Below are 27,603 nucleotides of genomic sequence, written 5' to 3'. Positions count from 1 at the left end.
CACCTTCATCCTCTCCATTTTTCACCATTTAAATTCCGTTATCGTCTTCTGCATAATTATTCTCTCCTTCCTCAACACCTGCATAATTGTTATCATCTTCTCTGCATGATGAATTCGGAAATATTTTTTACAACACTCAATCCAAAAAATATAATTTGTTCTTTTATTTTGTTTAATATATAATTTTGGTCTTCCAATTTTAAAATAAAATATTTAATCTTTTTTGTTTCTTATATTTTAATTAATTGAATCATTTTATGATATTTCAACAAATAAGTTATATTTACTATTCAGTCGAACAAAAATAAAATTAGAAAAAAACATATTTAAAATCAAGGATTGGATCAAACTTCTAGATTTTTAAAATAGGAGAACAAATATCTCTATTTTAAAAATAACTGTAGATTATGTTTTCTAAAAATATTTAATATTTTAGTTTCACTTCAGTATTGCATTTGAACACCTTTAACTTTAATTATATAGACTATCAAAACAAAATTCTAATTTAATTTATAAAAATAACACTATTCTATTCTATTCCAAACTTAGTCCCTAAGCATACGCGAAGCCACGTGGAGAGAGAACAGAAATGTCAAAGCGGGAGCTCGACACGGTTCCTGGAGTGAGGTCAGAAAATATATAAACCAAATGAGGTTCGTTAATTTGATGTTCAAAGTGTTGAAATATCCAAAAATCGGGATTCTAAAATTAGCGTCACTGCGAGCATCAGTTAATTCGAGAATCGAAATAACAATGGACCTGCGTGAATCGATCAGCAACCAAACCGATGTTGCCCTGAGCATGACCAAGCTGTTGTTGTCGAAGGAAGCTCGGGACAAGAACTTCGTGTATTCGCCGCTATCGTTGCACGTTGTTCTCAGCATCGTCGCTGCTGGCTCCAAGGGTCCCACACTCGATCAGCTTCTCTCCTTCCTCCGATCCAAGTCCACCGACCATCTCAACTCCTTCGCCTCTCAGCTCGTCACCGTCGTACTCTCCGATGCCTATCCCGCCGGCGGGCCTCGACTCTCCTTCGCCGACGGCGTCTGGGTTCAGCAAACTCTTCCTCTTCTCCCTTCCTTCAAACACCTTGTCAACACTGATTACAAGGCAACTTTGGCTTCGGTTGATTTCCAGACCAAGGTAACTTTCCCTCTTTTTCACTGCATCCAATCCTCCATCCCCTTGTCGTGTTAGCATTGGATGTTTTGCTTTAGAAGCTAACCCTATATTCTAGGCATTCAATAATTTGTAAAAGGTTTTTGAAAACACTTTTGTTCCAGTGTAGAGAGTAGGCTCTTCCTTCAGAGAATGAAGAATGTGACAAAAGTGAGATCATTAGTGTGCCTTTCATCCAATGGTTTTCAATATAGTAGGTTGATGACGTGGAAATTCTATAGCCTTCTATTATCAAGTGATTTTATTTTAGCAGAATAAAGTTTTCCATAAAACGTTTGGATAAACTAATCTATAAGCATTTGAGATTAAAAAAATGGAAGAAGTTCCTCTGAGATCTAATGCAGAAGTTTATCTGAAGAAAATAAGGAAAGAGAAATAAGCGCCAGCTAAAATTAGCTCCGATATTTGGATAAGATAAATGATCTAAAGTACTCCAAAAGCAGAAATTAGTTTATGCATATACCTAATTTTATGTTGGGGGAGATACTTATTTTATTTGTTTATTGTCTTATTTTCCTGTAAAACAAATCTTCATCTCAACATTGACATTAGACTATGATCAATGCCACCTTCAAAGCAAAATATTTAGTACAAATTTCATTAACATTGTGTGTGACAGTGTGGATGCTTATTCATCCTTTTGAAAGCTTAAGCTATTTGTAAGTATGAAATGCTTCTTATTCTGTTAATGCAACCTTGCCACTGCCCTTAAAATATGGAAAACATCCAATTGCCGTTTTTGTAGTCATTACCAATTTAAAATTGATCCAAGCATCTTGATTTAATCACTGGACTGAACTTGCTATGTCTTCTCGAGTTTGTGACCAAGCAAATTGTGTAAAAATTTGCCAAACCACTGCTGCAATAACTTAATGAACCTCTGGTCTTATGCTCCCGTAATGTAGTACTAGATAGAACACAAAATCTCGATCCTTCATCAAATTGACTGTAAAGCACCACGACTGTCAACTTCCCTTGGAATTGTTGCCTTCTCGACTTGATGGTCTGATTTTGTAGCTCTCCTCATTGCTGTGTGGTACAGTCATATTTGATCTGTAGAATAAATTATAATTGATTTGGTAGCATAAATATGTGGGAAAAAAAGAAGATTTGCAAAACTTAAACCCTTCTATTGAAATGCATGAGATAAGAAGAGCAATCCTTTCATACAATTGATTTTTATTTTGATCATTTTTAATTTCTAAGGCGGTTGAAGTGGCCAATGAAGTTAATTCTTGGGCCGAAAAGGAGACAAATGGCCTTGTAAAAGAACTTCTTCCTGCTGGATCTGTTGACAGTACAACCAGACTCATCTTTGCAAATGCACTGTACTTCAAAGGAGCGTGGAATGAGAAGTTCGATGCTTCAATTACAAAAGACCACGATTTCCACCTTCTTGATGGCAATTCAGTCAAGGTTCCCTTCATGACTAGCAAGAAGAAGCAGTTCATAAGGCCTTTTGATGGTTTTAAAGTCCTTGGTCTTCCCTACAAGCAAGGCGAAGATAAACGCCAATTCACCATGTACTTTTTCCTTCCAGATGCTAAAGATGGGCTGCCAGCTTTAGCTGAGAAGTTGGCTTCTGAATCTGGGTTCTTGGAACGCAAGCTTCCTAATCACCGATTGGAAGTAGGGGATTTCAGGATCCCTAGATTCAAAATTTCTTTTGGGTTTGAAGCCTCTGATGTGCTGAAGGAACTTGGAGTGGTTTTACCTTTCACTGTTGGAGGTTTGACAGAAATGGTGGAGTCTCCTGTGGGTCAAAACCTGTGTGTTTCTGATATCTTTCACAAGTCTTTTATTGAAGTAAACGAAGAAGGTACCGAAGCTGCAGCGGCTACTGCTGCAACTATAATGTTGAGGAGTGCTCTGTCTTCATCTAAAATAGACTTTGTAGCAGACCACCCTTTCTTGTTCCTCATCAGAGAAGATTTAACTGGAACAGTACTCTTTATGGGCCAGGTGCTCGATCCTCGCGCTGGATGATATGAGCGACCAGACAAAATTAGTACAAAAACTCACTACCTTGTTCTGTTCTGTTTATTTACTTATGATAGGATGATCCAAAAGTTCTTAATGTTTGAGGTGTGACTTTGAATGAAAGAAAGCAAAAAAGGTACAAATGGATCACCTTTTATATTTGTTGTTGCCAACAGTTATTAGTTTTTACCACGTGAATAACCAAACATTCATGCTTTAGTGGGAGAGTAAAATTTTAATGAAGTTGATGGTGTGATTGAGATAGGAGAAGTTGCTAAAATTTGGTAATGCATTTCGTGGATTTTCTTTAAAGAATATTTTTTGCTTGACGGGAGTGGTTTCACAGCTTGTAAAGAGATGTTTGCCTTGGTGTGGTATTGGTAATCTATGACTTCAATGGCATGTTGATGTAGTGACTCATTCTCATAAACTAAAAGCTTCTTTGGTATCAAGGATAAACTCACATAGATAATTACATGAGGATAGTAAGATGGGTGGGGGTGAAATTTGGATAAGTGCATGTTTACTCCCGGTTATCTTTAAAGTAAAAATTCTTTAAATATTTTTTTATCTTTGTTACGAAATTTTTGTTTCATTTTTCTTTTTGTTGAGTGGTGCACACATCTATACATGTATTAATAATCGCTCGCGTGTTTTCTCAAATACTAATTAAATTATTTATTTTATAAAAAATATGATATAAAAAAACAATTATGTCTAATTGAACTTTACGACGAATATTGTGCCAATTATTTTTGCAAATATTAACAGAGAATGTGTATAAGAATTTTTAGCAAACATCAAATGAGTTGAATTGTTTAAGGAAGGAATAACAAATTGTACAACGAAATGAAGCAAAATTAAGAACTAAAAAGAGAAGAGAAAACAGATTTTTTAAATTACCTAATAAATCAAGAGAATTGAATACTCAAGATGGTTAGTAAGATATTCTCGCGTGACCTAAAATAAACCATAAATAATGATATTAAAAACAAAAAAATGAAAAATAAGTGCCTTAGAAACAATTTAATTCAATAAAATTGAGGTTTACATTATGTAATATATGATTAAAAGAAAGCTGCAAAAAAAAAGTGTAATTGAAGTTATCACCAGGAAGAAAGTACTTTGAAAATTTGAGAGCAAATTTGATGGAATAAATCAAACTATTAATTCAATAGTATTGAAAGAAGAATTGTGTAACAAAAAAAAACAAATGATCAAATAAAGATGTTTTGAATATTTAAAAGAAAGACAAAAATTAAAATCAGAACAGTGAAAATATTCACATACCTACCTTTGTTTTCGTACTTAATTTAAAGATTTGAATATTACTTATATATACTTGTATATGTCAACACAAAAAATTGTTATTAAAATTAAGATTAATTCAAATAAACAGTTTATAGATGAGTTTATTTTTCATTCCTAAAGATAAATAGTATATGAGGTATGTCCTACCAATAACACTTGTAAAATTTGATTTAAAGTGAATCATTATTATTTTCATGAAACATTTTATTAGATATTGTCGTTGGTTCTTAAGTGAGTATTCATCAAAATCCAACATTAAGTAATGTGAAGAAAGAAATAAAAAAACACTATAACATTAAAGAGTTAATTTGAGTGTTGTCACCACAATGTGTTTGTGTATGTGTATTTAAAATTTATACTCTTATTTGTATATGTGTTTTCACTTAAAAAGGTTATTTTTCTATTACGTGATTCTTACACATGGCATGAAAGTTAAGGTTAAGGATGACATCAAATTGGGTATGGGTATTGCTTACCCACCCGGTCTAAAAAAACCTGCATCACTACCTCTTAGATATCTAAAACAAAAAACTTGCAGATACGTATGGATACCTGTGAATATTTTATATTATTTTATTTAATTTTTAATAAAAATCTTTAAAAAAATCTTTAAAATATAAGTGCAAATAAAAAATAATTTATAAGAAAAAAGTAAATTAAATTACTCAATAAAATATTAATGCAAATAAAGTTGGTCTTTTAAAATCAAATTTAAATGAATTGCGTCAAAACATAATTTAAAAAAAAAAAAATCTTTTACAAATAAATCCAATTTCATAAATCTAAATAAAAATAAATAAAAATGTATGAAGTCAAAATTTAAATGATTATTCCATAATTAATATTTTCACTAATAATTTTATTTTGGTCATCGAATTTAAAAGAAAAACACTTAAATAAATTTTATAATAGCAGGTAATGGGTATCTGCCGATAGGATACCATGATACTTGTACTCACTCCAATAACAAACGAGTAATTAAATACTCTAGTGTGCTCACCAAAATCAAACTTTTTGAGTTGTGCCTTTTAAGCCTTTTAAGAAAGATTGGTACTGATGCTTATTTTTTTATGCAATGACCTCGTTGATACATATGAGGTGAGGTCTAACTGGGTAAAGGTGGTGTTTGTGGTGGATTTCACCTTCAGTATCAGTGAGTTGTCAACAACAATAACATATTGTTGACAACTAGTCTAATGTTCAAGACGGTGAGGATTGAAGATGGTGAAGGATTGTTGTTGTCAAGTGGTGAGAGCGGTTTAAGTAATTTTGTTGGTAACATGTCAGATGTTTGTTTAAAAAACATGTAAATGATATTATGTTGAAGCTTCATTAGGATCTTTTCATGTGAGAATTTTTGGAAAGGAAAAATATGGTGGTTCTCAACTGGTATTCGCTAAATCACATCAAATAATGTAAAAAAGAAGAAAAATAGAAAACTACCACCCCATTTGGGGTTGGAATAGTTAAATGGAAGAGAGTTTGTAATTTTGTCAAAAAATAATGTTATTTATGAATTAAATTTTGATACGTTGAATTACTTTAAATTTATTATTTGCTTTTATTTAATTTTATGCTCTTTTTTGTTGAAGTATTTCCACTTGCAAATTTTTTTTTTAATTTTTAATTGTAATAAATACCATATCAATTAAATGATATAATTATTTAAAAAATATTTACTTATTTTAAATTTATTAAATACTAAATATTTAATTTTATATTCTATCCATTTATATTTATTTAATATTTATTTCTATGCCTGAAAGAAAAAATTATATATGGAATGAAATTGTGCAATAAAATATGAACGAAGTTTTAGATAGTGTAAACTATTAACTATTTTTTAAGAAAAACAAAACTAATATTCATTATAAAGAAGTTATTCAATAAATTGTATTTTTTAAATTAGTTGTTCACTTTCCTTTTCTATTAAATAATTTTTTGTAAGTTTATTACTAAATCTAAGCCTATACTTCTTCAATAAAATTCACATAAAAATAATCAATAATAAAACATATTAGATAGGTAAAAAGAAAAGAGGCGAGTAAGAAAAGTAAGATGAAATAAAACAAGAATGTTCTGGAGAGAATGTTTGAGCCGATGTTGTTGGTGGTGAGGAACAAGTCTTGGGCACCTAGAAGACTGAACCCGTGGTGTTGAACTATTCAAGTCATCCCACACAACATTCAATAATGTGAAAAACTGAACCCGTGGAGGTGGATGGATGGGTTTCTATATTATTAAAAAAAACATTTTAATTATTTCCAAAATATTTGAACTTTTTCTGTTTATTATTTTATTTTGATCTATGAATAAACTATTTTAAACACTAACTAGTGACATATACATAATACAACATATTTATGCTTATTAATTTGGTGAACTAAGTTAAAAGAATCCACCAACGAAAACTAACTAATTGTAAAGGATCTTACATAGATAGGTACCTAATTCTATGCTTGAATCGCTAATGGTAAGGAATCTAATTGAATATTTTAAAAGATAAATTTTAAGTTAATTTAACTATATTTTATTTGAGATTTTTAAAAGAAAAAATTATGACCAGAAAAATCCGTTCTTATTCGTAAAATTTCGTTCATAAATCAAAATTATTAATAACTAAAAATTCATTTAATTAAATTTACGTTAGTAAAATTTATAGATAGATATAAAAAATCCAATAATAATTATCAATGATTAAAATTTGTTGATAAATATATATATATATATATATATATATATATATATATATATATATATATATATATATATATATATATATATATATATATATATATATATATATATATATATATATATATATATATATATATATCGATAATTACAAACAAGTATTGATCATTGGTAAATATTGTAATTTGATTTTTTTTTTTGCTCCACTGCTAACGCTGCATCTAACTCCTTCTCCATCTCTTATTCTTTCGTGTTGTTGTCATCGTTACCACTCTTAGTCTCTTGCCACAACTGCCAATGTTTACTTCTTCTCCTTCTTCCCTTTTTCTTCTATTATTCTCACCCATCTTAAGTTATTTATAATAAATATTTAGTCTGGTTTTGATGGGAATTTTGGCATCCATTTTACTAGGAATATTTTGAAAATTTTTTAAAAAAATTAGTTACTAATGCATTTATCAATAGACTTTCAAAAATTCAATTGCTGACAGATTTTTCAAAAAATTAAGTATTTAAAAAAACTTTAAAAAATGCATTTTTGATGTATTTTAAAAATATTACATTGTCAATGAATTTATGAAATAATTTTAAGAGAATTAATTTATTGACAAATTTACCAACAAATTTTAAAAGTGTACTACTAACTTACCAATGAAATTTAAAATAAATCAATAATTGGCGGATATACACATGAATTTTGGCATGAAATGATAAATGTCAAAAGTGGAAATTGTGACGCTCATCTTACCGATGGATATTTATGTCAATAACAAACATTTTATATTATTGACGAATTTTATCGATGAATGTATAACTAATATTCCTTCGATAATCAAACTTTTAAGTCACCAACATATATAAATGATGAATTTTATTGATGAATAGTGAATCCGTTTTCTAATTAAAATTCTAGAATCTGTCGTAAAATCTATTAATAAATTATATCTTATCAATAATTTTTTTTATTGGTAAAATTTAATTGGTTGTTTAACATTTTTTTTAGTGCTATTTAAGTAAAAATTTCCCTAATAATATTATTTTCATTGATAAGATAGATAACAACGACAAAAAAACTCTAATGAGTATATAACTAAACAACAACAAAAGTAAAAAAACTTTATTAAATGTAGTATAAAACCTCTCATCCTAGTATTTTTACACAAGTTTCCACAAGATGCACTGATTTTTTTTTTACTCTCTCTTGGTGGCTTCTTTTCTCTTTTTACCATAAACACTAAGAGCTTCTATATTCATATCCCCAACAATGTTGATACAAAGAACATTCTTCTAAGTTGTATAATGAATTAATAACCCATAAAGAAAAATATTATTTTCTTAATTATATTATTGTGTATCTAATAAATTGATGACTCAACTTCCGAATATTTTCTCACCAATCAATCGGGACCATAGTTAATCAAATTGACTTTTCCTATGTAGATAGCAAGTTTTCGTGCAAGTAAAATATCTATCAATTATATGTGAACTATTATTGTCCGTATGAGTTCTCTATAATGATAGTTGTATCATCTGTAGTGTATTCCGTATCTAATGATATCAAACTTCAATGTGTTTTTGATATCGAATGAAAAACTAAGTTTTTACTCAAATGAAGTGCAATTTAACAATTGCAATTCAAAACATTTTTTTTTTATAATTCTAACTCTTGATTGAATATAATGACAATAGTTTAAGAACATAAAATTAAATTACAAGACTAAAAGGAAAAAAAAAAACAAGAAAAATCAGATGAGAAAATAGAAGTTAAATTTTAACAAACTAAAACTTTCAACAAGTTGAAAAGTATTGTCAAATACGTTTCATAACAGATATGCTCATTTGAATTCATGTTTGTCACCATTAAAGGATCAAAAGATAAATACAATGAAATAACGTGAATAAAAATAAATAAAAGAAGTATAAACTACTACAACACTAAAAGGGCTAAATAAAAGAAACAAAAATGAACGTGATTACATATGTTATGAAAGAAAAAACATTTATAGGTTGATATTTGTATCTGAAATTAGAAAACGTGAACCAAGTGAGTTTGCTTTGCGGTTTCTAAGGGTCCAAATGGAGATAAGTTTTGAAAGGTGCGGTGTTTGAGTTTAGTTTAGACGTGAACGCCCAAGTCAAGAGGCAAGACACGACTCACTCGCGTTGCTCTCTTCAATTTCCTTTTATTTTGTTTAACAGAGAAAACCATTAATTTAATCCAAAGTCAGAAGTGTTGACCAAAATATTCGCCATTCAACTGAAGAGGCAATTTGAATTGGAAAATAGGGCAAGCAAAGAAGCAGCGTAGGTGTTTCCTTCCACGGGCGCTTCTTCTCGCTTCGCTTTTTTGCACACCAACTTAGCAAAACGCTAAACGCAAAAGCACCACTCTCACATGACGACCTTCTTCTTCTCCTTCTTCTTCTTCTTCTCAAACAATGAGCAACGCCAACTGTAACAAGCCTTCTTCTCCCCAACCTACGATTAAACAACGTAGGCTCACTCGACAGGGGAGACTCCGATACCTCACTGACAAAGACGCTGCTCTGCATTCCACCACTTCTCTACCCGCTTCTCCTCTTCCCTCGTTTAAGTCCGGTTCCGCTTCTGACCATTGGTCTTCCTCTGCGGTTCCGCAACCGCTTCCGCGTCCCGACTCCCCGTTGACTCGTCGATACGATCATCATCAACTCGGATCGCCCCCTTTCGAACATCCTGGCTTCGCCTTTCGCAGGTAAACCGTCGCTGCTGTTCCCACCACTGGGTCAAACGTGTTGTGTTGGATTCTGAATCGTTTGCGATTGATTTTTTTCGTTTCAGAAGGTCGGTGGATCATGATGCTGTGAGAAGTATAAGGTCTACCAGCAATTTGGGTAGACCTTCTTTTGATCCGGCGGCTTCAAATGCCAAACACGATTTAAGAGTGAACATTCCACCTGCAAGAGTGTTGGCAGGTGAATCCTCCATTCTTCATGGATAAGACGAGAATAATTGCTACGAATTCACTCTCTGATGAAAGTTATTGACTTACTATATATAGTTGGAATTCCAACTATTTGATCTTGAACTATATAATAATTTCATCTATTAATACACTTTATATATATATTTCTATTATCGACTAAAGTTTATAAATAATTATTCAACTCTGTGTCTCATAGAGTTTTAATAAATTTTAAATATTAATTATAGAGAATGTGTTAAAAAATATGAAGCCAGCACCCTTCTCATGTATGATCGAGGAGCAACATATGTTCATGTTAAATGTAGGAGATGTTTTACTTTTTACAGTTCTCGTTTTTTGTTGTTGTGGCAGGCAATACCAGTTCATGTAAAGATCACATAGAACACTCTCAAGATAATGACTCTGAAAATGTTTCCGACTTGAGATTGCATTTTTCGGCCAAGAGTGCCCCCAACAGTATATTCTCCAGCCCTGTTACTAGTCCCCGTAGATCCAGCAATGTAGATTTCTATGATCCTTCCATCATTTTTCATCAAGATTTTAATGACATTTTGAGAGTGTCACCGGCTAAAACTGCTCAGAGTCCAGACCGGACTCCTCTGCGCAGCCCAGGGAGCCTCCTCAATCCAGAGGGATGTCAGAGTCAGCTTCATAAACATAGCTCAAGAGTGTTGCCTGACAATAATCATGTTGATGCACATCCACTGCCTCTTCCTCCTAGAGCGTCACCACCGCCAGCACAGTCATCTCCCCAGCATCAACCAAGTATCGTGCACCTCACCGTAGATAATTCGCCTTCAATGAAAGGTCAATGGCAGAAAGGAAAACTTATAGGGCGGGGATCATATGGATCTGTTTATCACGCAACCAACTTGTATGTCCTTCATCTTTACTTTGTTGCCTTCATGGGAGGTTTTAAATTGTCGTCACGTTACAGTCATGGTTTCATCTGTTATGGAAAATTGCTGATAAATGCAATGAAAGCGGCTGCAACTGCAACTGCGGTCACAGAAACCCCAAAAGCCTCGACTTTTGTATGACTGTGGCCTGTATTTTAAAACCTTGCTGTTATCTGGTTTACACTTTACCTTTCGGTAGATACTCACGTGCATTCCTGTTGCATCACAGAGAGACTGGAGCCTCGTGTGCAATGAAGGAGGTGGAAATGTTCCCCGATGATCCTAAATCTGCTGACTGCATAAAGCAACTTGAACAGGTTCTCCCCCAACGTGGTTTTTAATTATACATTTTCCAATAGGCTGGTGTTTAGACTGTTGTTCTGAATGGTCTCATGTTTCAGGAAATTAGAATTCTCCGTCAATTACACCATCCCAACATTGTGCAGTACTATGGAAGTGAAGTAGTGAGTTCATATTGGCTCTTGTTTTAACTTTTTAACTTTGTTGCTGCCTATAAAATGAAATTTGTGAAATATCTTGGTTTTCAGGATGGCGATCGACTGTACATATATATGGAGTATGTTCATCCTGGATCACTTGATAAGTTTATGCATGACCATTGTGGAGCTATGACAGAATCTGTAGTTCGCAACTTCACGAGGCATATTCTCTCTGGATTGGCATACTTGCATAGTACCAAGACCATTCACAGGTAACAACTTGGTGACAAGAACTATTTTACCTCGTTTTATTTCTCTAAATATTGTATCTCTATGTTCTATATATACCAACAACATCTGATGAACTAGTTGATTCCAGCTAAAATCGTATCTCAAACAATAAAAAAGTTCATATGGAATTTGTTCTTGATATGGTAAAAGTTTCTTTTTTTTTAAAAAAAAAAATTTGGTGTGTATACTGATGATCAACTTAATTAAGTACTTATTTAATAAAATTTTGTCACATGAGGTCATACATATAGTGATGAAACTTACTGGAATAAGCAAAAAAATTAATAAATTAACACCAAGAAACTAATTAAAGTAAGATAAAAAAAAACTTATGAGGGTCTTTCATAAGTTTAGATAAGCTCGTCTTCCAGCTAGGCCCACCCTCGGTTTCTGTTTATTTAGCTAAAATTCCTGATTGCTACTGCTGTTTATGATTCTGTAGGGATATCAAAGGTGCAAACTTGTTGGTTGATGCAACGGGCATGGTTAAACTTGCGGATTTTGGGGTTTCAAAAATTGTGAGTTTTGAAATTTTGATCTTCTGTTACTTTTATTTAGGTATAGACTATTCGTGTGTATCATGTGATTATTTTCTCATTTACAAGTGTTAACGTGACACAATGAGTTTATCAGTTATCTTTGATGGCAGTAATACTTATTTTGTTTTATTAGTTTCCTTTTCTGCTGATCTAGTAATTTGAACAATCTGTTCCTTTCAGCTGACAGAGAAATCGTATGAACTTTCATTGAAGGGTAGTCCCTACTGGATGGCTCCTGAGGTAATTTATTACTTATATTATCTATGGAGATTTAGATGGGTAATGAGTAATAACATGCCACTTTTTTTTTTTGTAATTTGTTGATAAAGCTCATGAAGGCTGCCATAAAGAAAGAATCCAGTCCTGACGTTGCCATGGCCATTGATATATGGAGCTTAGGGTGCACTATCATCGAAATGCTGACAGGAAAACCTCCTTGGAGGGAATATGAAGGGGTTAGCACCTTACATGAACCGATTTTAGAGGATTGCACATGTTAATTTGTTGGTTTAATTTTCGAAGATCAATAATCCCTCTATACCCCTTATTCAAAAGAAATACTAATGCTATGCACTACAGTCTGCTTGGATTATTTTGTCCTTTTTGCAGGAGAGTTCTTTTTAGATTTTTGGAATCTTAAAATCCCAAGTTTAAATGATGTTTTCAAAATACATTCTCTGGAAACTAACGTTCACACCAACTATTTTAATCACGTTTGTCATTAAAATATTTCCATGGAGGAGGGAAAATTCGTGATACGCGTATGTGAAAGTTTTAGGCATATGAAACATTGTCTAACTCTTCGAGAGATATTTTAGGCATGCCAAAATCACCTATAGCTTTCCTAGACAAGGAAAACCTGATTCCTAAGTACCCCTTTAAATTGAACCATGTACTGTTTGTGTTGTTTTAAGTTTTAATTTATGGCTAAGCAAAGCATTTGAATATCCTGGCATCCCTGATATTCCTATTCATGGCATTAGCATACTTGTGCTTGGTTACCATGAGGATTATAGTGACCTGGTTATTTTCTGTCCACCAGCCGCAAGCCATGTTCAAGGTACTGCACAAATCCCCAAAAATACCTGAAAATTTGTCATCAGATGGACAGGATTTCCTTCAGCAGTGCTTCAGAAGGAATCCGGCAGATCGACCATCGGCAGCACTGCTTCTTACTCATGCTTTTGTACAAAATTTGCACGATCAAGATGCTCTACTTCATTCACAAGGGCAAAACTGTCCCAGAGGAGACCCTGGATCTGGAGTAAGTGCTAATTATATCCAAACTCCTTAATAATCTACCAATGTCAAAGTCCAAGGAGATCGATCATTATGAATTATAAACCAACCACTTGTTTGAGTTTATAGGGGTTGAGCTGCCTATGTGGTAGAATAGATTTTAGTATGATCTAGAATCACAGTGGTTCTACCCAATCTTTGCATAAGATGCAGTTAGATTTTTTCAATTATCGAAAAGAAAGTTAATAAAACAAATCTGTTATAAAGAGATTGACCCAGACTGGAATCATTATAGTCTCGTATCATATAATAACTATTCCGATGTAAGACGAATTTTTCACACCCATAAATAGCACACTTTTATTATGCTAGTTCAAAATTTTGTTTCTGGAAGCCGAATTCTGAACATGTTTTTGGATTTTTGTTAAAAAGGCATGTTAATGTAAAATTATCTTCAGAATTCGGTTCCTGAAAATCGAAATCTGAACTAGCACAGTAAAAACGTAAAAACATGCTATAAAACGGTATGATATTTTGGTAAAAGAAGTTGACAGTGTGCTATCAGTGTGAAGAATTCTACGTAAGACATTATTTGCTTATTACTTGCCTACTGTTTTTTTCTCTGTAGGATGATTCAAGTAGACATAGCCCCGCTCACAGTTCAAGAAGTAATAACCGTGTAGTGCCAGCCTCCATTGGCGCACGGTTTTTGCATAAAATTCAAAATTTAATAGGGTATGTTTTCGACATTATTTGCTCTTGGTATTTGACAATATGATAAATGTTAAATTTGGTAATATGCTCCCGGATACCTCATTGACATAATTCCCTTTGTTGTTTTTGTATTTGACAGTGACACTTCGAAAAAATATGACAGCGAGGAATCTAATCATTCTTCTCGTAACTCTCCCTGCTCCATGACAGAAATAAACAGTCCTCAATCTAGTGCCCTCAATTACATGGCCAATTCCAGCAACATACCCCTCACCACCGTTATGAGAATCATCAGGCACATTTGAAGCCTGTCACAGCTAAGATTTGGTCGAAAGTTACAATGACAACTATCATATAGCAGGGAATTAGAAGAACTAGGAGTTCTCAGTGATATTGAAAAACATATCAAGCTGGTTTGGTAAAAGCAATGGGAAGTTCACATTACTTTGAAGTTGCTATTATGTACATAATGACTAGAATAGGTTAGTTGAACCAATTCCCACGCGTGAAATTCGTATGTAAATTTAATTTATTAAATAATATTTGAGGAATAACTCTTTTTTTTGTTGTTTTACATTTAAGAGTGCAATTCGCTTTGAATACTTCCCAGACCTATAACATTGCTTGTACCTGTGAGTACTTTTTTATTATTATAAGTTCTTTGTTTTGCATTTTTTTAATGAAATTTTTTTATTTAATCACTGCAAATAATTTGGATAAACATCACAATTACATTTGACTGTTACAGACTAATATTATCAAAATAATTTCTACTAAACCTAAAATATTCGGGGCTTAGACTTTGGGATTAAGAGGGGGCAAGTGCCTTTTTGATTTCAGTAGTGAATTTTTATAAAAAAAATACAATAAAAAATATATTGGAATGGAAAAAATGAGTACTATTTTTGTTTTTTTATTTTTGTTTATTATATAATTGACAACCTATTAGTCAACTAAATGACTACGTATGTTGTTAGCCAGTGAAAGAAGCGTGAAACCCAAGCATTCGGCCCAAAAAGAGAGATGGAGTAAATTACATACTTTTAAAGATTTTCACAAATTATGTTAGACGCCAATTTTTGTTTTTTAAATGTGTACACAATGTGAAACCTTAGAAAATGTAGTGTAGAAGTGATAGTAGTTTAAAATTAACGAGAATCGATTATTTTAATATTAAAAGGTTTTAGTATAAATAGAATTGTTATAAAAGAGTTTCATTCTTTTAAAACACATCATCTTTCTAGAAATTACTTTTTCTAGAGTTTTCTAACTTCTCTCTAAGAATTTTGTCTCTCTGGTCATCTGATTGAAGAATCGAGATTGTAGGATTTATCCTCTCGGCGAGCTCTTCAAGTTAGACCGACTAGTCTCTCTTCACGTAAGTTGAGAGTTTTTCGTCCTCTTTTTGGTCTAATTCTATTTTTTGTCGCATGTGAGCCATCTTCCGCTTGCATGCATTATTTTAATTATCAATATGAGTTTTTGTTTTTGCTGTTTTGGTTACTTTAGATGTTCTGTATATACTTGAACTGAATTCTATAGTCCTTATTGCTATGAATTGAGATAAAAATGTTATTGTGGGTATATAAGATGATAATTGGTATGAAATGTTGTGTGAACATGCAAAGTTATAATGTTTAAGTAATTTCAAGGAGAAGTTCTGTATGGTGGTATTTTATAAGGACTTGATATTAGTTGGTATCATGACGTTCTAATAATCATTAATGCTCAAATGAAATAAAATGAGTTATGTCGTGAGGAGTAGTAGGAGGCCCTAATCACTAGACTTGATCAAGTCCTAGGCACAAAGGAAATTTACCTTGTGAGTGGTTGGGTATAACCCTTGAGGCCAAACTCTGTAGAGTTTGAGAACCACACACAGGTGCAAGCCACCGAGAGATTTGATGTCCCTTGCATGTATCCAGATAATTGAGTTTAGTGTTAATTGTATCTCTATTTATATGTATGCCTATGTGAGTTAAGTTTTCATATGAATATTTCCTTGTTTACATTAGTTTACCTTTTTTCTGTGTTTTTGTGTTGTTTGTATTTCTTTTGCGATGATCATCTATTCAGTGAAAGCAGATGTGGTTGTAGTGTCAGGGGCACCTGTGGAGGTTAAAGAGTTATCTTTTAAGTTGATAAAAGATTTCAGTGAAAACTGTTGTGAGTGAGTAGTCTGTGCTTATAATTGTATTAATATATTTTATATATTTGATATTTTGATTTGACTACTATAGTGAAACAATCTTATTTTATTAGTTTTTTTTAAGATTTTAAAATTGGAAGGTTTCACACAAAATATTTCTTTTATTTTTAAAAAATATTGTAACATATATTTTTACTTTACATATATTAATAATGTGATTGTTATAATGATAAAATGGTATAAGCGTAATTTGAGAACATTGTAATTTTAATTTATTAAAAACATAACAAGAAGATAATCTTTCTTTATAAGATCTTTTTAACTAATTTATACCTTTCAAGGAAATTAGCTAAAAATTTATTTTAAAATTATTCTTACATATTTAAAGCTAAAGTGTTAAAGTTCTTTGGAAAAAAATTAGTTTTATATTCTAAAATTCGATTTAAATCTTTTTTATTTTAAATATTTAATTAAAGATATTTAAAAAGAAAGTTAATACATTATTCAATTATGAAAAGTCTCATCAAGAAAGAAAAACAATTTTCTGAAAAGGGTTTTATGAATAGGAAAGATTCATATGGACTGAAGATTTACTCTATTGGCCCATTCATAACCCAAACCCAAACCCAATTGATACCCGTGTTCTCCCCGGCGTTAGTCACGTCCGCCATTATCATTTGAATATGTTCGGTTTCGATCTCCACCCTCTTCACTTTCCTTTCTTTCTTTCTTTCTTTCATTTTCTTCTTTTATTGTTCTTTTCTCGCTGCCCACCAATCGGAGCAAAGTGAGTGCTCATGAATGTTGGCTACTGATTCAGCAGATAAAAATGGGTGCAGAGTCGCACATTCCACGAAGCTTAATCCACAGAATCTACGCTCCGTTGGCTAACGAATTTCATTTTGCACCACCGGTCTCTTCATCCAGAACAAATGAACTCGAACTTGTATGCCTCTCTCTCTCTCTCTCTCTCTCTCTCTCTCTCTCTCCCTCCCTCCCTCTCTTAAAGTCATCCTCGATTCCACTTTTGAATTCAATTTGCATCCTCATTTAATGAATGTGGCAATTCAACTGTGTGTGTTTCTGTATCTAATTGTTAAATTGACGAAAGGTTCGAGGTGTTCTACGAATGCTGCAAGGGTTTTCTGGTCCCCTGTTCTCTTGGGATAAAAGTGCAAACAGTTTCCGTGCAAAGAGCGGTGTTTACGTCAGCCATCTCTCACAGAAAAGTCTCCACTCTCTTCTCAACCAGTTTATCCACGCAGCTACGTGTCTCCAATCCGTGGCGATTACACTCGATAAAGTTGAATCTGCAGTGCCGAAGTCTCCCCCTACTTTGAACGCGTTCGCGTCCTCTGCTTCAGCGTGCCTTCAGGTTTCTTTCTAATGCTTATAGGATATGATCTAACTTTGCACGCGCTATTCTCTCTAGAATTTTCTCTGCGCTGCTCTAAATCAGGTTTGCTTGTTGTCGCGTAGCGGTTACGGAATCTTGCCTTGAAGGAGGAAACATCCATGAGCAATGCAGATGGAATAACCACTCCAACCTTGTTAGGATTGACCAATTCCTTATCGAGGTTTTTGCTTTCTTTAAATTTTAAACTATAGCAGAGTTAGGGTTATGTTTGTATGCAGACTAGTTGGTTTCCAACTGTTCGTGTATTATTGACTTGCTAGAATTTGATTTTAGGAAAGTCAGTTTTTACATCTGGAATTTTCCCAATTTTTTTTGAAATGCATCTCTTGAACTGTAGTTTGATTTTGGTCATCGTGAGTTGTGATAGTATCTGATGGTCCTTTGCTGGATTCAGTCTTTGCTCAGGGGCTGAATTTCTATTTCAGGTAGTGCATGAGGCCATTCCTGCTGTATACTTTGAGTACGGTGTGTCTGTACCAGCAGCAGAACTCACTGTTCACGTGCTTGACTATCTTCATAAGAAGCTTGATGAAATGTGTCTGGTACAAGGTGGTGAGGTCGTGACTAATGTTTGACGCTGTACATCATGTATTTTCTAAACATTGTTCTTGGTTCAGGATGATAAACTTTAGAATCTATCCTAATCACAGGAGGAAGCTAACCAGATGGTGCTTTATATGTATGTTGGAAGCTTGTTGCCGTATATTGAGAGTCTTGATTCCTGGCTTTTTGAAGGAATTCTTGATGATCCTTTTGGTGAGGTAATGGTTATTGAAATTCTCAATTCTTCCGGGAGAAAGAAGTTCTCTCTTATGTTGTGCTAAAGAGTGTTATGGAAATAACTCATGTTACGTTGTTTATCTTTAACTTAGAAATACAATGAGTTTTCCATTGGTCCAAGAATTGCTAATGAATGTCTTTCTGTCCTCTTGCACTCTTCAAGTCATCAAGTGGTTGTGATGGATTTTCTTTGCCTGTCCCTCACTTAATCTTTATGCACAGAAAGAAAAAATCAGCCTAAAGCTCCCTCCTCATTGCACTATTGCAAGCTTTTCCAAGTATGAAATAAGTTAATCTAAACATGTACTAAAATATTGCATTGATTGTGCCATCTCCCTTTTCAGATGTTCTTTTTCACTAATAAAGCAGTCTCAGTTGATGAGGCCGAGTTCTGGGAGAGGAGTTATTTATTAAGAATACAACAGCGTGGCAAGTTAGGTTCAGAATTCTCTTCCACAAATTATGGCAATGGTTCAACCCCAGCATCAGATGACAAGGAAATGGACAGGAGGGATTCCATCTCTTTGTCTGCTACAATTAAAGGAAAAGAGTCAAGCATTAGAGACCGTCCAGCTTGTCCCTTTTTTATTACGGACTTAGCCAAATCAATAATTTCTGCTGGAAAATCTTTGCAGCTTATGCGCTATGTACCTAATCCCTCAGCGAGTTGTAGCAAAGAAAGTAATTATGAGGTTGGAAGCGCGAAATGCTTAAACTATGGTTTATATCCTGCTCAGAGAATGACTGGGCTAACCTTGCCGGAAGTTTTTTCTGTATCACTAGTCGGACTTCTTGGTCATGGTGACCATGTCTGTAAGTACTTTTGGCAAGAGAACTGGCACGATATTGTAACTGTTTCTTCGCATGCATCTTATGTAAATGAGGAAAAAATAGATAACGACAATAATGAAAGATTAATTGTTCCACCTTATTCAGAGAAGACTTGGTATAAGTTCTTGATTGATACATTATTTCAGAAAAGATCAGCTGACTTGAAGCTAAAATATGAACACATAAATAATGACGCCTCCGAGCTAAGAGGGGCTAAAGTTATTGAAGATGAAGTGCTTCTCTTGGGGTCATACATGGAAAATCCAGTTATAACAGTATGTCGAGAAAACCTCAGAAAGAATGGGAATGCCTTGAAAGCATTGAATTTATCTCGAAAATTCAGCTTGCCTTCATTAAATGATGAGAGTTTAAGAAGAGCTATATTTGGTGCAGAAAGTACTGGTTTTTCTGATAGTGAAGGAACGAACTATACTTTTGGCTTTCACTTTGGTGAATCTGAATACCTTCGCTCACAGGATGACAGAAAGCTGTTAGAAATGTTATTTCCTTTTCCCACTATTTTACCTTCATTTCAGGTATTTCTACTTGGTAGTCTGAGTGGCTTTAGTTTAGGATGCAGTACTTTGTTATATTGAGCAGATATTTGATTTGAAAACAGGATGATGTTCCTGTGTCAGAGCTCTTACCTTTCCAGAGAAACAGCAGTCTTATTTCTAGAGTTCTTCGATGGATGCAAAATGTTGACCTAAGAATTACTCCACTTCCTCTTGTTATTATGCAGTACTGTCTAACCGTCTACATTCAGAAACAGGTGGATTAAATTAAATCATTTGTCATTCAAGAGTTAAGAGTATAACAATATATAATTGCTGTATTTTTAATAGGACAGGTGGATTATATTGGAGTGAATATGCTGTCAAAGTTGATGAATGAATGGAGATTGATGGATGAGCTTGCAGTGTTGAGAGCTATATATTTGTTAGGTTCAGGTATCTGCGTATCATTTAAATTGTTCTCATACTTTTTTATATAATATATTGTTCTTGAATTTGTTTTTTATCACTTTAAGCAGGATTGGAGTGGAGTCACCTAGGTTTCTCTGTTTCCTGTTTTGATTTGTTTCTTGTGCAGGTGATTTGCTGCAACACTTTTTGACTGTAATTTTCAATAAGTTAGACAAGGGTGAAGCATGGGATGATGATTTTGAATTAAACACAACATTGCAGGTAAATTTACTTGATTTTGTTAAATTGTTACAATATTTAGAGTTCATCTAACTTGTTGCGATCTATAATAAAAGTTAGACTAGGATATTGGTTAGATTCTAATTTATTACATTAATTTATGTTTTGAATTTTTGGAATGAGTTTTCATTTAAATGCTTGATAAGTGACAAAAATTGTAAGATCTCTGGCTAATTCATTCTACAAAGAGGACCTAAGCACCCTATCTATGTGTGACTAACTTCATATGATATGGGGCTTTTTAATGACTGTATCTGTTCCTTATGCATTGGATTATTTATCTATAGATATATTACTTTTTGACATTATTTGTTATAACCATATAAACTTCCTTACATGGTATCTACTGGTTTCGGATTTATTCCAGTGCTATCATTTCTAATTCTAGACTCCAATTCTACCTACCATACATGAATTGAACCACTGTAAAAACCATTGTCATCTGTAATGGTTTTATTGTGAAGTTTTTGTATAAAGCCCATTTTGTTTTTGGTATTTTTGAGGTATATTGAATCAATAGCAAAATGGTTGGACATGAAGTTGAATCACAAAACATCAAACTAAATGCTTTGAACAAAAATGGTCAGGCTGTTAAATTATGACTTCTTCTACCTCCTATGCTGATTTGGCAAATTGGTAGTGAATAAAGGATAGAGTTCATGAGATATGGCTATTCTATATACATGCTATGATGATGGATTGTATTGTATACTCCAGCTTATTTGATAAATTAAGGAATCTTTATATGGCTTTTTTTTTCTTATATATTATTTTTTGTTCATAAGATATCTATGCTCATCAACTACAGGAATCAATCAGAAATTCTTCTGATTGTATGCTGTTAAGTGCTCCAGATTCATTGGTAGTTACGATAACCAAAAATAGTGTTGGCAATGATGAGCAAGCTAGCACAGCTGGTGCTGCTTTGAGCGCTCCTCGTCAAAGTCATGTCAATAGCTTTGGAATTAATGGCCTTGATATGCTCAAATTCACGTATAAGGTCCGTCTCAGTCAGTTGATTTTCCCTTTCTAACTGAATTCCTATTTAAGGATATGAGCTTCCTTACAAAAAAAGAAATAAAAGGTATATTGTAAATTTGGAATTGGCAGGTCCCTTGGCCCCTTGAACTCATTGCAAATACGGAGGCAGTTAAGAAGTACAACCAGGTGTCGGATTTGCTTTTGGGAGTTTTTACCATTTTTCCTTTTGGCCTTTTAATTATTTTCATCGTTCAGATTATGATTTATGTTCCTAATATCTGGTAGGTCTTTTGTACTAACGTTTTCTACTTTAATTTAAATAAATGTCTGGTAGGTAATGCGGTTCTTGTTAAAGGTCAAGCGTGCAAAATTCGTATTAGATAAAGTGCGGAGATGGATGTGGAAGGTACTTCCATACATTATTCCCCTTTTCTCATCAGTGGAGCATGTCCTCCCTCGTCTATATCATTCTTGGAATAAACTTCGCTATCTAGTTTTGTATTTTGTTAAATTCTAGACATTTACCGTAAGGTTTTTGAAATTTCATTCACCATCTGCAGGGTAGGGGATCTGCTACAAACTATAGAAAGCATCATTGGTTAGTGGAGCAGAAACTCCTTCATTTTGTGGATGCTTTTCACCAATATGTGATGGATCGGGTAAGCACATTGCACTAAGATAATTATAAAAGTAATTGCTGTGAGAAAAGATTTTCCTGCAAAACGTACTAAATGCATGGGACATTATTAATTGGCAATTATTCATTGAACACAAATAATGGTAGGGCCTGCTAGCCTACGAATAGAATGGCTAGTTGTAATTGCTTTTAATGCCTTCTAATTTCTTTTATGATAATAACACTATGTGATCTTCCCATCCAGTATACACTATTGCTTGCATGGTTCTGCATCTTGTGAAGGTAGCCTGAGCATTTTTTATCTGTCACCACAATTTCTATGCAGGTATATCACAGTGCATGGCGTGAACTATGTGAAGGTATGAGTGCAGCAAAATCTCTGGATGAAGTCATTGAAGTCCATGAGACTTACATGTTATCAATTCAACGGCAATGCTTTGTGGTTCCTGATAAGCTGGTGATTTATCATCTCTCTTAATTTGGGTGTTTTTGTTCTCTTTTCATTATGTTCTGACTAGAGTATTTATAAATAGGTATAATTACTAATTTGGTACCCAAATTTTTTGGTTAAGTTCAATTTGGTACCCATACTTTTGGTTTGTTCAATTTAGTATCCCAATTATCTAAAAAGATTCAATTTGGTCATCTCCATTAAGTTGGAGTTAACACCGTGTCCGTACAGGACACGTGTCAAGCCGTGAAATTTTATTTTATTTTTTTTTAATTTTTTTTCAAAAAAAATTATTTTTTTTTTCAAAAAATTAAAAAACTGTCACGTGTCGGTTTATCATCGTACCACGTGGCAGCTTACAATCATGACATGTGGCAGTGGTAATAGTTGTTTTCAATTTAGTACCCCAATTTAAATTTTTGGTTCAATTTAATACCCCAATTTTTTAAAAATGATCTAATCTCGTCTTTTCCAATTTGAGACCAAATTAGTAACTAAGTTTAATTATAACTTATATATACATGTTAAAATAATTGTTTTGAATTTATACATCAAATCACTACACCTAAATATTCAAATTATTTTATTTTTTTACAACTGTAAAAAAATTTCATGTGTTAAAAATTAGAAAGGTTAAAATGTAAAAAATAAAATAATTTAAGTATTTAGGTGAAATGATTTGATGTATATATTAGAAAAATTTATTTTAACATGTATATATAAGTTGTAATTAAATTTATTTACTAATTTGGTCTCAAATTGGATCATTTTAAAAAATTGGGTACTAAATTGAACCAAAAATTTAGATTGGGGTACTAAATTGAAAACAACTATTACCACTGCCATGTGTCATGATGGTAAGCTGGCACGATGATAAACTGACATGTGGTAATTTAAAAATTTTTTGAAAAAAAAAATAATTTTTTTTAAAAAAATAATTTTTTTTAAAAAAATTAAAAATTCCATGGCTTGACATGTGTCCTGTATGGACACGATGTTAACTCCAACTTAACGGAGAGGACCAAATTGAATCTCTTTAGATAATTGGGTATTAAATTGAACAAACCAAAAGTTTGGGTACCAAATTGAACTTAACCAAAAAGTTGGGATATCAAATCAATAATCATATCTTATTAATATTATGGAGCGAGCTTCAATAGTCTTAGCATTCGATATTGCATTCAGGGGGCTCTTATTGCCAGCCGCATCAACAGCATCCTTGGCCTAGCTTTAGACTTTTATAACATACAGCAAACATTAAGTGGTGGTGGAGCTGTTTCTGCCATCAAAGCAAGGTGTGAGATGGAAGTGGACCGAATAGAGAAACAGTTTGATGATTGCATCGCTTTCTTACTTCGGGTATTCTTCTAAAGCACTTATTTTAACTCTGCCGTTACTGAGTGTCAGTTCTATTTGGTCGTGCTGAAAATAATTAGTTCTTTATACTATGACTAAAATATATATACCCAGCATTTTTTTACTCATGCAGGTGTTTATGCAAATATTAAAGAGAAACCGGGCACAGAAGAAGTTTATAAATCTATGATATGCGTATTGGTTTAAAAAACGTATAAAACATAATAAATATTCAATTGCAATTGTGCAAATCCAAATTGAAATCATATATTTTTTACATCGACCATGTAAATATAATTGTCATCATAAATTACTTTCTATAATTACATATAGAAATAGCACTATTAATCTCATTGCTTTTTTAAAATAGTTCTTAAGGAGGACAATTTCTCTGTTTGGTTTACAAAGAGACAATATGTCTCTATATTACACATACTTGTATGTTTCTTTGGTTTTACTGGATATAAATGCTTTAAAATATTGGACACTTCACCTACATGTATGGGTGAAATATTCAAAACTGTGGTATCTGATACGTGAAACAACTAAGAGTGTCACTCAGTTGTGTGCTTGCTAGCGAGTGTCACAACAAAGTTGCAATGATATTATACTCTACGATATGCTCTGTAACTGGCAGTCAGGAATGTTGATCCTATATTAACGATAACGATGTCCTCAAGTCAGAGGGATAATAATTTGGGCCTATAGAAGCCCAAGTTAGATGAGTTGATTAGATGCGTGAATGCAGTGATTTGAGGTAGAAAAACTTAGAACGGATATAGATATTTTCTTATTACTAAAAAAGTATTTACCGAAGAATTTGTTCTTTGAAAGAACAACATCGTATTATTTAATCTCCGTGACTGACTCCACCTACAAGGAAAAGGCTTTGGTGACTTTTTTTGTGCCCTCAAATTAACCGTGCTTGTGGAAAAGAACATTATTGAGTAATCTTGGTTGACTACCCAATCAAACATAGTTTAGTTTGGTCCTTGATTTGATATGCAACCATTTATTTTCTTGAATTGTCTCGCAACTAACCTCTCCTTACAACATAACCACAATAAAAGGAAGTGAGGAATGATTGATGTTTATGCTATTTCAATATTTCTTTAATAAAACAGTCATATTTTATTACATGGAAAGTGATTGTTCCATACATTTTTAATATAAAAAAATAGAAAGTACATCATTACGAATCAAAATGTTACATGATTGCATCATATACAGCTGAGGAATGATTATCCCAATATTTGTTTGATAGCATTTTACTCATTTACCTATCATATATTGCAAGTAAATTTTGTTTGCATTTAAGACCGCTTGGCATGCTGAGATTTGATCACTACCAGAAGAATCTGGTCGTACCTCGTACCTTTACCTTTCTTTTCCCCTCCCCCATCTTCCGGAAAAGAAAAGGTGAATGCTTTTTGACTACTTATGGATTTATCAGGTTTTATCATTCAAGTTAAATGTGGGGCACTTCCCTCATCTTGCTGATTTGGTGACCAGAATCAACTACAACTATTTCTACATGTCTGCTAATGGAAATTTGATGACTGCCTCCAGTTCTGGAAGTGTTACTTCAAGGTTGGGGAAGCCTCCTGGGTAGAACTTTTTGATCTTAAGGTGGATTATCAACTTTTATCTGAATATGAGAAAAGTTCTGCGCCTGCTTTAATGTTGTAAGTGTTTTTGGAATATCCTCCATTTGCTTGATCTTTGTGCATAGTGACGGGGGAATTGAAAGCTGCTGTAACCCGTGATGCCTGTAATTGCAGAGCCACTTGTCTGGCAAGCTGCATGAGTGTGCATAGAAAGATATAGTTTCTGTCATTGTTGTTTGTCAGCTACGTAGGATCAACTCCTACTTTTTTGTGTAAGCCTGAGCCCTCTCTCTTTTCCTCTCTCTCTTGCTTGGTTTAAATTTCTTTAGCTTATCAGATTTCGTCAAGCTTTTTCATCTTTAACAGTGTTTTAGAAGTAATAACATTTATTGTAATTATTTCTCAAACTAAAATAACCGAAACGTAAGTCTCGTCCGTAAGATGCGACACAAACGTTGAAGATTGACAACTTTCAAAGTTCTTGAATCATGATGGACACCAGGACGGTAGTGAAATGTGGATCATGACTAAATACAAGAAATGAAAGATAAGAATGTCATGAAGTTGCCAACAGTGAAAATGTTGTTGGCCATTATAATCTTCAACGCATTCATGGTGCCCTAGATAGGTCCTTCAATTCTTCCCAACGCATCCAACTCCATCATCCCAATGTCCTTCTCTAATTATCTTTTGCTCCTTAGAAGCAGCTCGCACTAAGGTCCTTTTCTAATTCTGTCTCCTGTATTTCTGCATTACACTTATTCGTTATTTATTTTTCAACTGCTTCACTAATCTCCCAATCCAACCATATTAGGTACTCAAAATGTCTGCCAATGTATCAAAAACGCCAACTTCTTCTACTGAGTCTGGCGGTACAATCACCTTCTAGTGCTGTTAATTGCGTTCGACGTAATTATGGATAAATGATTTTTATAATAATTTATTATATATAAAATCTATAGCATATAGTAATCCTTAAAAATAAATTACTTTAAAATGCATCATAATAATTTACTTATTAGTTTAAAAGTATATGCTTTTAAATAATTATGTTTTATTGGTCTGTCCAGCTTTAGGACGAGAAATATAATATATCTTAGTTCTGGAAATTGGACTCAATCCACTTAAGGAAATAAACTTTAATTTTATTCTTTCTTATTTATCATACCCTCTACCCCTTATGGGTGGATAATAACTAGTTTTAGCACTAAGAAAATAACATTGAATGTTTCTAGCTTAAGTTTATCTCTAGTTTTTGCTAGAACAATTATATACTTTATTATAAAATAAAATTTAGTCCAATTAAACAAAAATAAATTTATAATGTAATAAATAGAAACAGCACAAGTTTTTGTTTAAAAAAAAAATGTTGATTAAAGTGGATCTATACAATTTCATGTTAAGTGAGGTAAAAAAGTAACCAGTTAAGTTTTTTTAGTAAAAACTAATCATTATACTACCAAATATGAGGGCCATTTTATGAAAAACGTGTCAAAATAATTGTTAATTTCTTTAAAAAAAATACATTATAAAGACCAAAATAGAAATAATAATTGTTGACACAGAAAGAATTCTCTTTATAGATAGTCATTTTAGTTTAAAAAGTCATTAAGTTTAAAAAAATAGTCCAATAGAAAAAAAAATTAAATTTAAATATATATATAAGATAAAATTAATAATGTGATTATTTTAATTTATAAATAGTTATTTAAATGATAAAATGATAAAAAAAATATGAGAGGATTTTTTTTATATAATGATATAGATAAAATGGATACTTCTGCTTATAATACCATAAAAAACAAGGAAACAAACATGTTATTTTTCGTTATAGATTGCTGCTATCCAAGTCTTCTTTTCTGCATAATTTACCATCACTTTTAAAAACATACACATTTTATTCTTATATCGACAACAAATTAATATTTTTTAGAAATT

At 32.7% G+C, this 27,603-nt stretch overlaps 3 protein-coding genes across 8 annotated transcripts; all 3 read left to right on the top strand.

The window, feature by feature from the left end:
* Window positions 1-611: 611 nt before the first annotated feature.
* Window positions 612-3,423, top strand: SERPIN1 (Serine protease inhibitor (SERPIN) family protein). Its single transcript, XM_028047453.2, has 2 exons — window positions 612-1,143; window positions 2,386-3,423. The coding sequence occupies exons 1-2, from the start codon at window positions 649-651 to the stop codon at window positions 3,163-3,165; spliced, it is 1,275 nt and encodes a 424-aa protein (XP_027903254.1). The 5' UTR covers window positions 612-648; the 3' UTR covers window positions 3,166-3,423.
* A 5,911-nt stretch (window positions 3,424-9,334) lies between these two features.
* LOC114163968 (mitogen-activated protein kinase kinase kinase 5-like) lies at window positions 9,335-14,922 on the top strand. Of its 2 annotated transcripts, none has more exons than XM_028048388.2 (12): window positions 9,335-9,898; window positions 9,988-10,118; window positions 10,481-11,003; window positions 11,258-11,345; window positions 11,430-11,492; window positions 11,577-11,740; window positions 12,202-12,277; window positions 12,479-12,538; window positions 12,628-12,753; window positions 13,341-13,562; window positions 14,166-14,272; window positions 14,391-14,922. In XM_028048388.2, exons 1-12 carry the CDS (start codon window positions 9,603-9,605, stop codon window positions 14,554-14,556), a joined length of 2,022 nt encoding a protein of 673 aa, XP_027904189.1. In that variant the 5' UTR covers window positions 9,335-9,602; the 3' UTR covers window positions 14,557-14,922. The 2 variants fall into 2 exon arrangements, with proteins under 2 accessions (XP_027904189.1, XP_027904188.1); XM_028048387.2 differs by having other exon boundaries at window positions 9,341-9,898; window positions 9,985-10,118.
* A 2,143-nt stretch (window positions 14,923-17,065) lies between these two features.
* Window positions 17,066-26,048, top strand: EMB1427 (Spc97 / Spc98 family of spindle pole body (SBP) component). 5 transcript variants are annotated; one of them, XR_003599477.2, is made up of 17 exons: window positions 17,070-17,346; window positions 17,512-17,775; window positions 17,880-17,977; window positions 18,212-18,374; window positions 18,468-18,578; window positions 18,942-19,964; window positions 20,048-20,200; window positions 20,279-20,378; window positions 20,521-20,615; window positions 21,442-21,633; window positions 21,744-21,800; window positions 21,949-22,020; window positions 22,175-22,273; window positions 22,577-22,708; window positions 23,888-24,061; window positions 25,512-25,743; window positions 25,840-26,048. XR_003599477.2 is itself a non-coding variant. In XM_028048535.2 (16 exons), exons 1-16 carry the CDS (start codon window positions 17,230-17,232, stop codon window positions 24,246-24,248), a joined length of 2,907 nt encoding a protein of 968 aa, XP_027904336.1. In that variant the 5' UTR covers window positions 17,066-17,229; the 3' UTR covers window positions 24,249-25,504. The 5 variants fall into 5 exon arrangements, 4 of the variants coding, with proteins under 4 accessions (XP_027904336.1, XP_027904335.1, XP_027904338.1 ...); XM_028048535.2 differs by lacking the exons at window positions 25,512-25,743; window positions 25,840-26,048 and adding an exon at window positions 24,192-25,504 and having other exon boundaries at window positions 17,066-17,346; XM_028048534.2 differs by having other exon boundaries at window positions 25,512-26,048.
* Window positions 26,049-27,603: the final 1,555 nt, after the last annotated feature.

This window comes from Vigna unguiculata, chromosome 9 (assembly GCF_037176805.1).
Source record: "Vigna unguiculata cultivar grain cowpea cultivar isolate G323 ecotype 2 chromosome 9, ASM3717680v1, whole genome shotgun sequence".
In the NCBI taxonomy this organism is placed as follows: Eukaryota; Viridiplantae; Streptophyta; class Magnoliopsida; order Fabales; family Fabaceae; genus Vigna; species Vigna unguiculata.
The sequence above is the reverse complement of the archived record's forward strand: the minus strand, read 5'-3'. Positions and strand labels throughout refer to the sequence as shown.

Coding starts and splice junctions, on each gene's coding strand:
- SERPIN1 (XM_028047453.2), top strand. CDS start 649: ATGAGGTTCGTTAATTTGATGTTCAAAGTGTTGAAATATCCAAAAATC. Junction 1,144..2,385: donor CGGTTGATTTCCAGACCAAG/GTAACTTTCCCT, acceptor TTAATTTCTAAG/GCGGTTGAAGTGGCCAATGA.
- LOC114163968 (XM_028048387.2), top strand. CDS start 9,603: ATGAGCAACGCCAACTGTAACAAGCCTTCTTCTCCCCAACCTACGATT. Junction 10,119..10,480: donor ACCTGCAAGAGTGTTGGCAG/GTGAATCCTCCA, acceptor TTGTTGTGGCAG/GCAATACCAGTTCATGTAAA. Junction 13,563..14,165: donor GAGGAGACCCTGGATCTGGA/GTAAGTGCTAAT, acceptor TTTTCTCTGTAG/GATGATTCAAGTAGACATAG.
- EMB1427 (XM_028048534.2), top strand. CDS start 17,230: ATGGGTGCAGAGTCGCACATTCCACGAAGCTTAATCCACAGAATCTAC. Junction 17,347..17,511: donor GAACAAATGAACTCGAACTT/GTATGCCTCTCT, acceptor AATTGACGAAAG/GTTCGAGGTGTTCTACGAAT. Junction 21,801..21,948: donor CAGTTAAGAAGTACAACCAG/GTGTCGGATTTG, acceptor AATGTCTGGTAG/GTAATGCGGTTCTTGTTAAA.